Source organism: Schistocerca nitens, chromosome 2 (assembly GCF_023898315.1).
Source record: "Schistocerca nitens isolate TAMUIC-IGC-003100 chromosome 2, iqSchNite1.1, whole genome shotgun sequence".
Taxonomy (NCBI): domain Eukaryota; kingdom Metazoa; phylum Arthropoda; class Insecta; order Orthoptera; family Acrididae; genus Schistocerca; species Schistocerca nitens.
Genome location: NC_064615.1, coordinates 943,099,966 through 943,116,031, shown reverse-complemented (window position 1 = coordinate 943,116,031; position 16,066 = coordinate 943,099,966). Strand labels below are relative to the sequence as shown.

The 16,066-nt window shown below is 42.2% G+C and overlaps 1 protein-coding gene across 1 annotated transcript in view; it reads left to right on the top strand.

The window, feature by feature from the left end:
* Positions 1-16,066, top strand: part of LOC126237270 (elongator complex protein 3) — an 83,945-nt gene that overhangs the window by 64,611 nt on the left and 3,268 nt on the right. Inside the window, exons 7-9 of the mRNA XM_049947197.1 lie at positions 3,278-3,410; positions 3,492-3,619; positions 6,043-6,224. Of these exons, the coding sequence (XP_049803154.1) occupies positions 3,278-3,410; positions 3,492-3,619; positions 6,043-6,224 (443 nt within the window). The remainder of the gene's footprint in view (positions 1-3,277; positions 3,411-3,491; positions 3,620-6,042; positions 6,225-16,066) is intronic.

Sequence of the window (16,066 nt, the reverse complement as noted above, 5' to 3'; positions counted from 1 at the left end):
TATCTTATGAATGAGTCCTGATTTCCCTTATCTTCACTGTCCTTATGTGAGATGCAAGTTGCTGGCATTAGAATCCTTCTGCAGTTAGCCACAAGTGTCAGTTATCTAATCTCCCTCAATAGTGCTTCACAAAAAGAACACCTTCTTCTGCCAAGGATTCCAATTTGAGATCACAGAGCAGTTCCATAATACTTGCTTGCTTGTTGAGTGAAACTACTAGCAGTACACCCTTGATTCGGTTCGAAGTGTTTCTTTAATCAGATGGAATGGGGATCCCAAACACTAGTGTACTCCAGAACTGGTTGCATTAGTGCTCTATATGTGGTCTCCTCCTTAGATGAGCTACACTGTCCTAGAATTCTCCCAATAAACCAGTGACATCCATTTACCTTCTCTGCTATCGACCTTACATGCTCATTCCATTTCATATGGCTTTACAGTGTTCCACATAGATATTTAATCGATGTGACTGTGTCAAGCAGCACACCATTGATACTATATTCAAACATTACAGGATTGTTTCCCCTACGTGTCTGCCTTTACATTTTTCGACATTTAGGCAAGCTGTCATTCATGACACCAAAGAGAAATTCTGTCTCAAGTCGTCCTGTCTCCTCCAGCAGTCAGTCAACAATGATACTTTCCCATACACTTTAGTGTCATCAGCAAACAGTCGCAGATTGCTGCTCGACCTATCTATCAGATTGTGTGTGTTCTTGGAGAAAAAGAGCATTCTATCACGCCTCATTGGTGAACTCTTGAACATGCCCTTGTCTCTGATGAGGACTTGCCATCCAAGACAGCATACTGGGTTCTATGACTTAAAGAGCCTTTGATCTGCTCACATATCAAAGAACCCATTCTATGTGCTCGGGACCTTAGTGAACAGTCAGAAGTGGGGCTTAGTGAACAGTCAGCAGTGGGGCACTGTCTCAGTCACTTTCTGGAAACCTAGGAATGTCGAACCTGCCTATTGTGCTTTAACCGTGGTTCTCTTGGCAGTCATGTGCTTTGAGTTGCGTTTGTGTGTGTGTGTGTGTGTGTGTGTGTGTGTGTGTGTGTTTGTCATCTAATTTTGACGAAGGCATTACTGGCCGAAAGCTATATTTACGACAGTCTTTTTGTTGTGCCTATTTGCGACTCAGCATCTCCGCCATATGGCGAGTAGCAACTGCCCTTTTCTCAATATTGTTCTTGGGATTTTGTGTGAGAAAAGGGTAAGCTGAGCTTTGAATGTACAATTCTCTCTAAATCCCTACTGAATTGTGGGCAGAAACTTTTCTGTCTCAGGGAAATTTATTGTATTTCAACTTGGCATATGCTCAATAATTCTGCACCAAACTGATAAAGGTTTGTACTTTGCAGGTCTGTACTTCCTATATACAGGAGTCACCTGTTCTTTTTTTCTAATCACTTGGGACTTGGGCCGGGTGCGAGATTCATGATAAATGCAAGCTAAGTAAGGGGCCAATGCTGAAGAATACTCTCTGTAAAACCGAATTGGGATTCCAACCTGACTTGCTGACTTGGCCGCTTATTTGTTTCAGCTCTTTTAGTTGCTTCTCAGCTACAGTGTTGCCAATTTCTGTTTTCATTTTGCTGACTGGGTATGACATTTTTTTTTAAAAAAAGCTCTCTGATATTCTGATGAAAGACTCTGAATCCATTTTCCGTAATATCTTTGGCTTTGTACAATCTGCTGTCACTATATTTATTATGCAGCTCTGTCTTTCAGATGCTTTTACAAAGGCAAAGTGAACACATTGGAAATCGCTTGTATAGGAAGGATACTGTTTTGATCAGTCATTGTCACTTATATAATTAAGGTTATGGTCCAAGCTGTTAATTGCACTTCCCTCTATTGCTATATGGTCTTCGTTTCCAGTATCCATCCCCAAAGAGCCTAAATCACAGGTGACATCATGGAGACCTGCACTTGGCTGAACCAGTTTCCCCCCTCTCATGGCTACCACTTAGCTAGAAGACATTTTTGGTCTTCTTAAAATTTGCCTTCTTACACATAGCTTTCATACTTTCTGATTGCTTCAGAAGTCTTTGAAATGTCAGAATGTTTTTGTCCTAAATATTCTTAGCTTCGAGGCTATTGCGCACAGCTAGACTAAAGCAGAACTTTCAGTTCTCTGGACTTTTCACCGATTTGGAAGGGATGACTGTTGTCCAGCCTTCTAGTCTAGACCCAGCATTAGTACAGCAGACTGCAGCATGAAAATGTCTAAATCCTCTTGCGTCACTATCAAATCAGCTGGAAATTCTGAGATAAACTGCTCTTTTTCTAGCACTGTGCAGCAGTAGTGGCAATCACTATCTGCAGAAGTGGCCAGAATCATTGCTTGTATAAGTGATATTACAACATCCCACATGAAAACACTGACGTTCCTCACTGATTGCCTTTTCTGATGAATCTGTGGCAATTTGCCGACTTGTCCATTGTTCAGTCAAGATATTTGGTTATTTTGAAAACAGATTTTCTGGTTAGGTGTTTAAAAATGAGCATTATTTAGTGACAATTGTGTTGTGTAATTTAAATGTACCATATCTGTTAAGCTAAATATTTTGTGTAATGATATACGATGATATGAAATATAAATAGTCTAGATTTCTGAAGTTCCAGATACTTGAAGAAACCTGAATGATCTAATTGACAATAGTATCTTTATATCAACAAAAATAATCAACTCTTTAAAATATAATAGTATAGAGAAAAAAAGTCTACTCACCAAGCAGCAGCAGTACAAGAAAACATTGTATAAAGGTTAATTGAATGTGCAAGCTTTCGAAGCCAGTGGCTTCCTTTTCTGGTAGAAGGGTTGAAGGGGAAGAAAAGGAATGATGGAAAAGGTTTGGTGAGATTTAAGAAATGGTGAGAGTACATAAAAGTTGCCCACAACACCAGGTCAGGGGAGACTTACTAGAAAGGATGAGAAGGAATGTCAATGTTCAGCAGATTTGAATGATGAAGCAAGCAAAAATAAATAAAAATTTCGTTACCTTTATCCCATCTGGTAAGCCTCCCATGACCCAAGGTTCCAGGAAACTTTTACACAACTCTACCCGTTTCCTATATCTCACCAGTCTTTTTCCTTCATTCCTCTTCTGTCCCCTTCAATCCTTCTACCAGAAGAATGAGCCACTGGCTCCGAAAGCTTGCGCATTTTCTTAACTTTTATATGTGTTATCTCCCACTGCCACTTAGTGTGCAGTATCTTTTTTGTATGACAAATATGTGTTTCCCCAAACGGCATTTATCTAATTGCAGCTCTGGAGTTGAACATGGGAATTTGAGAGAACTGGCCTTAGCGAGAATGAAGGATCTAGGTACTAGTTGTCGAGACGTTAGAACAAGAGAGGTTGGGATACAAGAAATTCATCACAAAGTTCGACCCTATGAGGTAAATTTTTAATCTGAATGTGTGTACTTATTCTCATGTTTTTCTGCAGTAGTGTTTATCACTTCCTGATCTTATTTTCAGGTAGAACTGATTAGAAGAGATTATGTTGCAAATGGTGGCTGGGAAACATTTCTGTCCTATGAAGATCCTGAGCAAGATATCCTTGTTGGTCTTCTTCGCTTGCGAAAGTGCTCAGAGGAAACATTTAGGTAATGAAATTTTATTTCTTCTTCATTCACACATGCAGCAGGAAAATTTATAGTATGAATTGTCACAAATATTAGGCTGCTGCAATTTAAGCTGTGCTCTTGGGTCCCAGCCTAACTGCACCGTGGGAAACTGCATCATGTTTCTTTTGTGGGAGAGGGGGGTGTAGGAGAACAGGTAAATATTTGGACATTCAAGAATATAAAGGTCATTGTTTCACTCAAAGCAATTTAAGCTGTACTCTTACTGCCCACCCTAACTACCCAAAACAAAAATATATATATATTGCACGTGGGAAAAATATATCTAAAAACAAAGATGATGTGACTCACCAAACGAAAGTGCTGGCATGTTGATAGACACACAAACATACACACAAAATTCAAGCTTTCGCAATCAACGGTTGCTTCGTCAGGGAAGAGGGAAGGAGAGGGAAAGACGAAAGACAAAAGGATGTGGGTTTGTGTTTGTATTTGTTTGTGTGTCTATCGACATGCCAGCACTTTTGTTTAGTAAGTCACATCATCTTTGTTTTTAGATATATGTATATATTTATTTTGATACCAACAAAATTGCATGGGAAGACATAGCACTGACCATTTCTGTATTGTGTGTTTATTAATTTGTGTGTTTGCATGACAAAAAATTGTGTTGTGATTGACTGACCAGATCACATGTTGTGTGTTTTCTGTGACTGGCTGACACAAGCAAATTACGCAGCTGCCATCTTGATTTCAGTGCTTCTGAACCTAATGTGCCGTATTTTATGGGTGGCGTATTCAACTTGTGTATTAAGAAACTATGCAGTTCTAGTGATACACCACAATAAAGAGCTCTCAAAATGCTTCATTTTTGCTATGGCGTGTTGTGCTACAGTGGCGGGAAATCTGACTTCAGTGTGTTAAATCTTTACCAGATAAAGAATACACGAAAATAGAAAATGGGGAGGACCAATGGCACAGAAAAATGACAAAACAGAGGTTGAAAGAGATCAGAAACAGAGTTGCCAATCACGCTGGATTGATAAAGTGTTTAACGTGTGTCTGAAAGGAGTTATAGGTGGCAGTCAGACAAAATAAACACTATAAGTGTAAGGTTTTAATGCCCATTTTGCAGTGAAATGGCATGTTTCTGCACCATACACTGGGGTATTAACTTTGAACAGTAGTTTAGTTACCCCTTCCAAATGTGTAAATGGAAGATGCAAACACATTGATATGCGTATGTCAAGGGTGCTTCCAGCAGGAAAGGTGCTGGTATCACAGGCCAGTCACATGAAATTCCATAACAGGCCAAATGAGGCTTCCCAGTAGCAGCTGCCTCACTCTCAAGTTTTTCTTTACTAGCTACTATTATCCAACTGTGCCTCTACGAAGGGAACTATGACTTTGGCTGTTGTTTACCTGGACTGCATTACACTGGATTTGGATAGTGAATGCTGTTGTTTTCAGTTTACTGTGTCACCATAGGAATTAGCTTGTTATCTACACCCTCTTCAAGGGATCCATGGAAAATGATAAATGTAATGTAATGTAACACTGGGGGGTATAACTTTTGTGCATAGTGCCTCCATTTGATGAGCATGTGATTTTCAGCACTGTGAGATGTATTTGAAATTGTGCTTAATATTGTAATAAATGCACAACAAAATAGTCCTGCGTAGATTTGTGTTAATTTCAATTAGGAATTATTATTGTTTGGTTTTGTGGACCAATGATAATTTAATGTTTTGTTACAGAATGTTAATATGTCTTCAGTAAAAGTTTGTTGATCTTAGAGTGAGGGTTATAATAAGTAATTTGCTTGTTTTTTGTGTCCAGTAAATAGGTGGAGTAATGATTGAACTGTTATAAAGAACCCAGAAGCTAGAGCAAATCTGAGAATAAATATCCCACTTCTCCCCCCTCTCTCTCCCTCCCCCCTCTCTCTCCCTCCCCCTCTCTCCCTCCCCCTCTCTCGCTCCCCCTCCCTCTCCCTCCCTCCCCCCTCTCTCGCTCCCCCTCCCTCTCCCTCCATCACTCCCCCTCCCCCTCCCTCCCCCCTCTCTCTCCCTCCCCCTCTCTCCCTCCCCCCTCTCTCCCTCCCCCTCTCCCTCCCTCCCCCTCTCTCTCTCCCTCCCCCCTCTCTCTCCCTCCGCCCCTCTCTCTCTCTCCCTCCTCCCCCCCCCTCTCTCTCTCTCTCTCTCTCTCTCTCTCTGATCACCACTCTTAAATTGCAATAACTCCCAGTTGAGAGTAGTGGAGAGAAACAAGGACAAAATGTAAATTGAGGATGGTATGTGCAGAACGAGAGCTTTGAGTTACTTCTAGTAATATGAACATGAAAAACCATACTCACATACAACATACAAAACCACTGGTTAACACTGAGCTATGTGTTTTTTAATATTACGATTGTTGCTTAATGAAGTAATTTTCAATTACAGGTCTGAACTTAAGGGTGGAGTTTCAATAGTTCGTGAACTTCATGTTTATGGTAGTGTAGTACCAGTGAATGCACGTGATCCTACAAAGTTCCAGCATCAAGGATTTGGAATGTTACTTATGGAAGAAGCTGAAAGGATTGCTAAGGAGGAGCATGGATCTGTTAAAATAGCAGTAATATCAGGTATCTCTTAAATTGAAATGGTATAATTAAGTGCATAGAGCAAGAAATGTGATGCAGGAAACTGTGATAGAGTTGAAAATAAACTATTGAATAATATTGAGTGGGTTATGTGAAATTTGATCACTTGAATTCTAGACTTTCTTATTGTGTCATCTGTAAGAAATGTGTTTCTTGTGTAGTCTCGTGCTAATCATGAATGAGAAGAATCATACACTAAATGATTTGGATGCCAAAGGAAAGGAGAAAAGCAAGAATAAAGACAGTGATACAAAAATGTTGTGGAAGAACGGAAAACGTGTGCGCTACACATGTGTGCTAGTGCACGCCCCCCCCCCCCCCCCCCCCCCCCACACACACACACACACACTCTTATCCAAGTGGCATTCTCATTATTTTGAGTAGGGAAATGTGTTTATATTTGTTTTAAGGAACCGGGTCATTTTTTATGGTTTAATCTTTAGCGAAGTGTTGACTAATATGTTAGAATAAATATAAAAAGCTATTCAAAGTTTTGTTTCTGCAACAAGCAAATCACCTTCATGACTTTGGTTAACAAATAATGAATTACAGTTGCATCACATTGAGACACTGAAGATCTAAGAAGGTCCATCCCCAAATAGGGAGGGTAACATGCATATTTTCATCATCCTGGGCCTCTTTGCCCTTTCCTATTCTGGGTACATGGGGAATTGACAAGTAAAACAGATGAACAGGAGGAACAAATTTAAGATTTTTTTTAAAGTCATGCATCTTTTTTTATGGTATTGGCTTGGTTGCCCTAGCCTGAACAGATATGTAACTTCGGATACTTAGCAGAAACGCATGCAAATCTGTTTCATTAGGTTTGAGGTCAATTACTGTTTACTTTCCTGTGTAGTCATCATTGTAAGGCACAAGGCTTGAGCTCTTGAAGAATTTAATTTTTCGCATTTGTGATCTCTTTGTGCCCCCTCCGAAAACAGTTTGGTAGTTTTTGTAGTTATCTGATAGGTTTTCAAAATCCAGAAACTTGCCAGTTATGTCTTGTACTGTGAAAGGTTTATGCTTCTGACAGCCATCCATGCCCGAGGCATGAAGATGTCTGTCCTCTAATTTTACTCTTGACTTATGAAAGAAAAATCTGTGTCAGATCTCCAGCAAAGTTGTTCTAGGTAAAAGCAAGTCATTCAGAATTCCATTACATGATAACACTACTTCTTATACGTGCTTACCTCCAACATCTAATTCGTTTAGATATTATTCGCCAGGTCTGGTGGCTGGTAGAATGAATGATCGCTCTAAAAATCCGCATTACTTTCGGAATATCTTGATGCACTTTGTAACACTAACGTATTTTCTGCTCTACAGTGTCTGTTTCTGTTCATTTCACTGACATCCTGATGTTACAAGGGAAATACACGCAGACAACAACGTTACACTTGGGCGCAGTAAAGATTATGGAGTGCACACCAGAGAGAATTTAGAGCATAGGAAGAATTGACGAAACCAAAGAAAATATAAACATTGACAAAACTGAAAAAATAACAGACATCACACAGCTGACTTAGACATAAACAACAACTTCTTTTGTTCACAGTTGAAAAATTACTCTGTAGTTAGTTGTGAGAAATATGTATACAATCATACTTTTAAAAAATAAGTCCATGCAAAAAGCTCTAACAAAGGAAAAAATTCACTTGAATTGGTATGGTTCTGTGTTTTCCCATTTTGCACTGACACAAATGCAATGGATGCTTGCAGGTAATTGGCAGCAGTTTTTGAGACATAGAGCAGAAGAGTTGAAGACAAGCAAAGACAGTGTAAGCACAGTGGTTTATGAATGGGAGTCACAACATGTGAACATAGTGCTTCGTGCAATTCCATAAGAAGCATTTGCTGACAGTTTCGAACAGCTTTACAACTGCTACACACAATGAAAAAAAATAGTTCAAAATGTACACATAGAATATATAAGGATATTTTTATGGGGGTTGAACAGATGGTCGGATGTGGCCTTGCTGGACCATGGTGGTATATATATATATATATATATATATATATATATATATATATATATATATATATATATATATATTAATAGAGGGAAACATTCCACGTGGGAAAAACTCCGGAGATGGGAACTTGCTCTTCAATATATCCTCTCTTCCCGTTATCCACCAGGCCTCAATCTCCGCTAATTTCAAGTTACCGCCACTCATACCTCACCTGTCATTCAACAACATCTTTGCCTCTGCACTTCTGCCTCGACAGACATCTCTGCCCAAACTCTTTGTCTTTAAATATGTCTGCTTGTGTCTGTATATGTGTGGATGGATGTGTGTGTGTGTGCGAGTGTATACCCGTCCTTTTTTCCCCCTAAGGTAAGTCTTTCCGCTCCCGGGATTGGAATGACTCCTTACCCTCTCCCTTAAAACCTACATCCTTGCGTCTTTCCCTCTCCTTCCCTCTTTCCTGATGAGGCAACAGTTTGTTGCGAAAGCTTGAATTTTGTGTGTATGTTTGTGTGTCTATCGACCTGCCAGTGCTTTCGTTTGGTAAGTCACATCATCTTTGTTTTTAGATATATTTTTCCCACGTGGAATGTTTCCCTCTATTATATATAAAACACAGATGATGTGACTTACCGAACGAAAGTGCTGGCAGGTCGATAGACACACAAACATACACATGAAATTCAAGCTTTCGCAACAAACTGTTGCCTCATCAGGAAAGAGGGAAGGAGAGGGAAAGACGAAAGGATGTGGGTTTTAAGGGAGAGGGTAAGGAGTCATTCCAATCCCGGGAGCGGAAAGACTTACCTTAAGGGGAAAAAAGGACAGGTATACACTCGCATACACACACATATCCACCCGCACATACACAGACACAAGCAGACATTTGTAAAGGCAAAGAGTCTGGGCAGAGATGTCAGTCGAGGCGGAAGTACAAAGGCAAAGATGTTGTTGAATGACAAGTGAGGTATGAGCGGCAGCAACTTGAAATCAGCGGAGGTTGAGGCCTGGCGGGTAACGAGAAGAGAGGATATACTGAAGGGCAAGTTCCCATCTCCGGAGTTCTGACAGGTTGGTGTTAGTGGGAAGTATCCAGATAACCCGAACGGTGTAACACTGCCAAGATGTGCTGGCCATGCACCAAGGCATGTTTAGCCACAGGGTGATCCTCATTACCAACAAACACGGTCTGCCTGTTGCTGGTCATTCCCACATAGAAAGCTTCACAGTGTAGGCAGGTCAGTTGGTAAATCACGTGGGTGCTTTAACACGTGGCTCTGCCTTTGATCATGTACACCTTCTGGGTTACAGGACTGGAGTAGGTGGTGGTGGGAGGGTGCATGGGACAGGTTTTACGCCGGGGGCGGTTACAAGGGTACAAGGGTAGGAGCCAGAGGGTAGGGGAGGTGGTTTGGGGATTTCATAGGGATGAACTAAGAGGTTATGAAGGTTAGGTGGACGGCGGAAAGACACTCTTGGTGGAGTGGGGAGGATTTCATGAAGGATGGATCTCATTTCAGGGCTGGATTTGAGGAAGTCGTATCCCTGCTGGAGAGCCACATTCAGAGTCTGATCCAGTCCCGGAAAGTATCCTGTCACAAGTGGGGCACTTTTGGGTTTCTTCTGTGGGAGGTTCTGGGTTTGAGGGGATGAGGAAGTGGCTCTGGTTATTTGTTTCTGTACAAGGTTGGGAGGGTAGTTGCGGGATGCGAAAGCTGTTTTCAGGTTGTTGGTGTAATGGTTCAGGGATTCCGGAATGGAGCAGATTCGTTTGCCACGAAGACCTAGGCTGTAGGGAAGGGACTGTTTGATGTGGAATGGGTGGCAGCTGTCATAATGGAGGTACTGTTGTTTGTTGGTGGATTTGATGTGGACGGACGTGTGAAGCTGGCCATTGGACAGATGGAGGTCAACGTCAAGGAAAGTGGCATGGGATTTGGAGTAGGACCAGGTGAATCTGATGGAACCAAAGGAGTTGAGGTTGGAGAGGAAATACTGGAGATCTTCACTGTGAGTCCAGATCATGAAGATGTCACCAATAAATCTGTACCAAACTTTGGGTTGGCAGGCCTGGGTAACCAAGAAGGCTTCCTCTAAGCGACCCATGAATAGGTTGGCGTACAAGGGGGCCATCCTGGTACCCATGGCTGTTCCCTCCAATTGTTGGTATGTCTGGCCTTCGAAAGTGAAGAAGTTGTGGGTCAGGATGAAGCTGGCTAAGGTAATGAGGAAAGAGGTTTTAGGTAGGGTGGCAGGTGATCGGCGTGAAAGGAAGTGCTCCATCGCAGCGAGGCCCTGGACGGGCGGAATATTTGTGTATAAGGAAGTGGCATCAATGGTTACAAGGATGGTTTCCAGGGGTAACAGATTGGGTAAGGATTGCAGGCGTTCGAGAAAGTGGTTGGTGTCTTTGATGAAGGATGGGAGACTGCATGTAATGGCTTGAAGGTGTTGATCTATGTAGGCAGAGATACATTCTGTGGGGGCTTGGTAACCAGCTACAATGGGGCGGCCGGGATGATTGGATTTGTGAATTTTAGGAAGAAGGTAAAAGGTAGGGGTGCGGGGTGTCGGTGGGGTCAGGAGGTTGATGGAGTCAGGTGAAAGGTTTTGTAGGGGGCCTAAGGTTCTGAGGATTCCTTGAAGCTCCACCTGGACATCAGAAATGGGATTACCTTGGAAAACTTTGTATGTAGTGTTGTCTGAAAGCTGACACAGTCCCTCAGCCACATACTCCCGATGATCAAGTACCACGGTCGTGGAACCCTTGTCTGCCAGAAGAATGACGATGGATCGGTCAGCCTTCAGATCACGGATGGCCTGGGCTTCAGCAGTGGTGATGTTGGGAGTAGGATTAAGGTTTTTTAAGAAGGATTGAGAGGCAAGGCTGAAAGTGAGAAATTCCTGGAAGGTTTGGAGAGGGTGATTTTGAGGAAGGGGAGGTGGTTCCCGCTGCGACGGAGGACGGAACTGTTCCAAGCAGGGTTCAATTTGGATAGTGTCTTGGGGAGTTGGATCATTAGGAGTAGGATTAGGATCATTTTTCTTCGTGGCAAAGTGATATTTCCAGCAGAGAGATATTTCCAGCAGAGAGATATTTCCAGCAGAGAGTACGAGTGTATATCGTGCGCGCGCGCGCGCCCACACACACACACACACACACACACACACACACACATATACAGACACAAGCAGACATTTGTAAAGGCACAAAACCCACAGCCTTTCATCTTTCCCCCTCCTTCCCTCTTTCCTGATGAAGCAACCATGGGTTGCAAAAGCTTGAATTTTGTGTGTGTGTTTATTTGTGATTTTTCCCATGTGGATTGTTTCCCTATATATATATATATATATATATATCTGTGTGTGTGTGTGGGGGGGGGGGGGGTCAGTGTCATAACAAACTGCTGATTTAGACGGTTTGCAGCAGATATTTTATAATATATCATAAAATGTAGTTTTGCCCTGCATGCTGCACACATTGATGACACCCAGTGGTGACCTATGGACCACTGCACTCCTTTCAGTCTGTTCAGAAAACTGACTCTGGGCTCACAAAAATTTTATTTTGCCCCATGCACACTTCCATGTCCTCCATTCAGTCCATCTGTAAAACTGAGTCAACGTCATCCCATGATGAGTAACAAGTTGAGCACGCAGAATGACAAGACATTACTATCTTGCACTATAGGTCTTAGCACATGATTTTCTTGTAAAAGCATTACATTGTGATGGTGTATTGTAGCTGTTCCATTTCATTATTAACCATTATTCTGAGTCCGATAAGTAATCTATAATTGTGTAGCATGCATTACTTATGGAGTATGTTTTAGCTGCCTTTTTAGACATGTGGTGTGTTGATGAAAAGCCCTCGGGTTTTCATCCATGTGGGTAATGTTAAAATACTGCAGTGTTTTGAAGATTGGCATACTCATAACCTTCATGACAATTTCATACTCTGCTGGAACATACCAGTGGCTGTATTTCTTCAGTTTTTTCATTATTGTACCACAATCTGAGTCTCGTGAGCTGCAACTTAGTCACAGGGAAATTTTCCTTTTGGTCCAGAATGATATTTATAAATATTTTTGTCTAGTTACATAACACAATATCTTCTTTATATGTCAGGTTATTAATTATGGTCTGTAATGACCATTTTTCAGACCTGAGTACACACAATTTTCTTATCATATCAAGTCGGCATATTTAAAAATGGTACAGTCACATTAATGAACCAAACAAGCTTCGTTGTATAAATATAAAATTTAAGTACCACTTTCGTAGTTGGCTCCACCACTATGGTTATGCGCATAGTGCTCAGAGCCATTTGAGCCACTATGGTTATGAACTGCAGAGATTATCTGGCAGAAGTACATGCTTCCTAAAATTCATAAACCCAACCACCCAAGACATCCCACTGTGGATGGTTGCTGTGCCCCCACAGAGAAACACTCTGCTCTTGTGGACCAACACCTTCAGCCTGTTACCCGTAACTTACCCTCCTACATAAAAGACACCAACCGTTACCTCCAGCGACTCTCCACAGTTCGTAGTCATTTACCACCCAGCACTCAACTCGTCAGTGTCATTGCCATTTTGCTCTGCACTAACATCCCCAATGCCCATGGCATTGCTGCTATTGAACTCTACCTTTCCCAGCACCCGACTGATTGCACCCGATTGCTATGACCTACTGCATCCTTTCCCATAATTACACCTCCTTTGAAGGCATCACCTACAAATATATTGTACAGCCATGAGCACAGGCTTGGCACCATCCTATGTCAATCAGTTCATGGACCTTCTAGTGGAACCTGTACTGGCCACCCAGAATCGCAAACCCCTCACTTGGTTCAGATTCAGTGATGATATCTTCATGATCGACCTGAGAGTGCGGGCACCCTATCCACATTTATCCAGAACCTCAACACCTTTTGCCTCATTTGCTTCATCAGGTCCTTTCATCAATCACTTATCAATCTCCACACATCCTCAGTCAAGTCATATAGAGCACTTCTCTTGTGACAATTCAGGACTGGAGCAACTGAATCAATTTCTCCATGAGGGTTTCAGCTATTTCTCATCCTGCCCTGAAATAAGAAACATCCCCCCCCCCCCCCCCCCACCTCTCCCACAGTGGTATTCCACTGTTCACCCAACATACACAATATCCTTATCCATAACTAGTTCATCACTGTTCCCTACCTCCTCGCCTAATGGCTCATATCAAAGTGGTAACCCACGCGCAAGACCTGTCCCATATGTACTCGCACTACACCTGCACCAGTCATGTCACTGAAGGCAGAGCCACATGTGAAAGCAGCTGTGTGATCTTCAAACTCAGCTGCAACCACTGTGCTGTATTCTACATGGGCATGACATCTAACAAGCTTTCCATCCATGTGAATGGGCACCGCCAAACTGTCAACAGCTGGACCACCCAGTTGCTGAACATGCCACCCAACATGATATGCTTAATTTTAATGACTGTTCCATCTGGATTCTTCACACAGACACCAACTTTCCTGAATTGTGCATGCGGAAACTCTCCCTACAACATACTCTCCATTCCTGTAACCCCTTTTCACTAGTCCCTCTCCTCCATCTGCCTATCCCCTTCGCTAATCCCACTTCAGTCTACACATACTTTCTACCCTGCCAGTGCATCTGCAAACTCTTTCCTCCTCTCTATTTCTCTCCTCACCCCTTCACCTCTCCACCCACACCCCTGTACAGCCCCTGCAGTTGCACCTAGTAGACCTATTCTGTCCCCACTGCATCTCTGCATTCTCCCATGCACTAGTATCTTCCTCCCTCCCAACACTATCTCTCTCCCTCCCTGCTACAAGCCATCTCCTTCCTCCCACCACCATACCTGGCAAAATGCTGCTCACGTCAGATGCAGCCACAGTTGGGCCTTAGTGGCCAGAGACAATAGCCATGTGCATGTGAGTTGTTGTGTGAATGTGTGAGTTCTGCTTCTGAGGAAGAACTTTGTCAAAAAGCTTAAATATTGTAGTATTCCTTGTCTTACTGCCTATCAGTGACTCATCATGTTGCTATTCTTGCAATCCTCACAAACTCCATCCGAACAGGCCTTGGAAGGCCCAATGATATAGACCAGCCGCCATGCCAACAGTGCTCAGCAGACCGGATGGTCACCCATCCAAGTGCTAACCCAGCCCGACAGCACTTAACTTCGGTTATATGACAGGAACTGTTGCTACCACTGTGGCAAGGCCATTTGCTAAAATCCTTATACTATAGAGTATATTATCATATAATTTCATGTAGTTTTAATGATGAAAAATGGCAACTGATTTTCAAAGTGCTACCAAGCATCTTTTATTCCACCACAGTGTTAAAAAGGGCAAAACTTCCAAACTTTTAAGTGCCATAAAATGGAAACAGAGAGAGTAAAATATCAAAATTTGGTATGGTTACTTATCTCACAAGGGAGAACAATACACTGTTTCACCCAAATCTGTACTGCCTTGGAATGACCCAGGAGGAGTTGCTGTCATTCATCAGTTTTTCTATCATTTCAAAGAGGCCTTCAAGAACTTCATCAGAATTGGAGCATGTTGGTGCTCCATAAACTTGAATGTTTTCCGTGGAATCTTTTGTTAACTTTTACAAGAAATGTTGCTATTCTCCCTGAGAGGCTTTCAGTATATGTATTACTGTTTTGATTTTTCTGGGTTACAATAGAACCTCTTTCCCACATGCATTTGATAATTCAGTTATATCTCATTTCATCTTGGAAGAGAAGTTAAACATTTCCACTAGCTTATATTTATTTCCTAGATAACTGCAAGTTATTGCCCATAAATACAAAATTATAGAAGCAGCTGGCTTTATAGAGCCCTTACTGGAGTCGATATAGGTAAACTTGGTGAGCTAGGTGTGCATGCACTAATAGTTGTGCATGCCCATTGCTTGCAGCCGTTACCTGAGTTCCTTCAGTTCACAACTCCCAATATTCGTTCAGTGTGTTTGTAATGATGCCGTAGCTCTACCGATATTCTTACCCATAATACACGAGCCATCCAGGGTCTGAAGAATTTGGCAAGACAAGCGAACAATGCAAAACATAGGCAAAACTTCACTGATAGCAGTCTCAGCCGAGGACTAGAGCTTCTGAGTTTCAGAGCCTGGGATCAACATAACCAGGGTCTAATCACATGCCAAGCAGTGATCTCATATTAACATTGTCCTTCTGTATGTGATGTATAATACATTTAGTCCAGCAGGTAGCAGACTTTGACGCATCACACTGTCAGTAGGGTGATCTGATGCCATGTCTATTCATATTTGTTCCCCAGAGGTGGCTCATCAATATATTAAACTTATTATTATTGATAGCTCTATGGTGTAGACATTTGGATCCAACCTGTTTGGTTTTCTTAATTCTCACACTGATGTAACTAATGGCTTGTCTCGTAGATCTTAGTAGAGTCATCTTTTGCAGACTTGTAAAGAGTTTGTAAATGTAAATACACTATCTGATCAAAAGTATCCGGACACCTAGCTGAAAATGACTTACAAGTTTGCGCCCTCCATCGATAATGCTGGAATTCAGTATGATGTTGGCCCACCCTTAGCCTTGATGACGCATCCACGCTCACAGGCATACGTTCAGTCAGGCGCTGGAAGGTTTCTTGGGAAATGGCAGCCCATTCTTCACAAAGTGCTGCACTGAGGAGAGGTATCCATGTCGGTCGGTGAGGCCTGACACGAAGTTGGCGTTCCAAAACATCCCAGAGATGTTCTATAGATTCAGGTCAGGACTCTGTGCAGGCCAGTCCATTACAGGGATATTATTGTTGTGTAACCACTCCGCCATTGGCC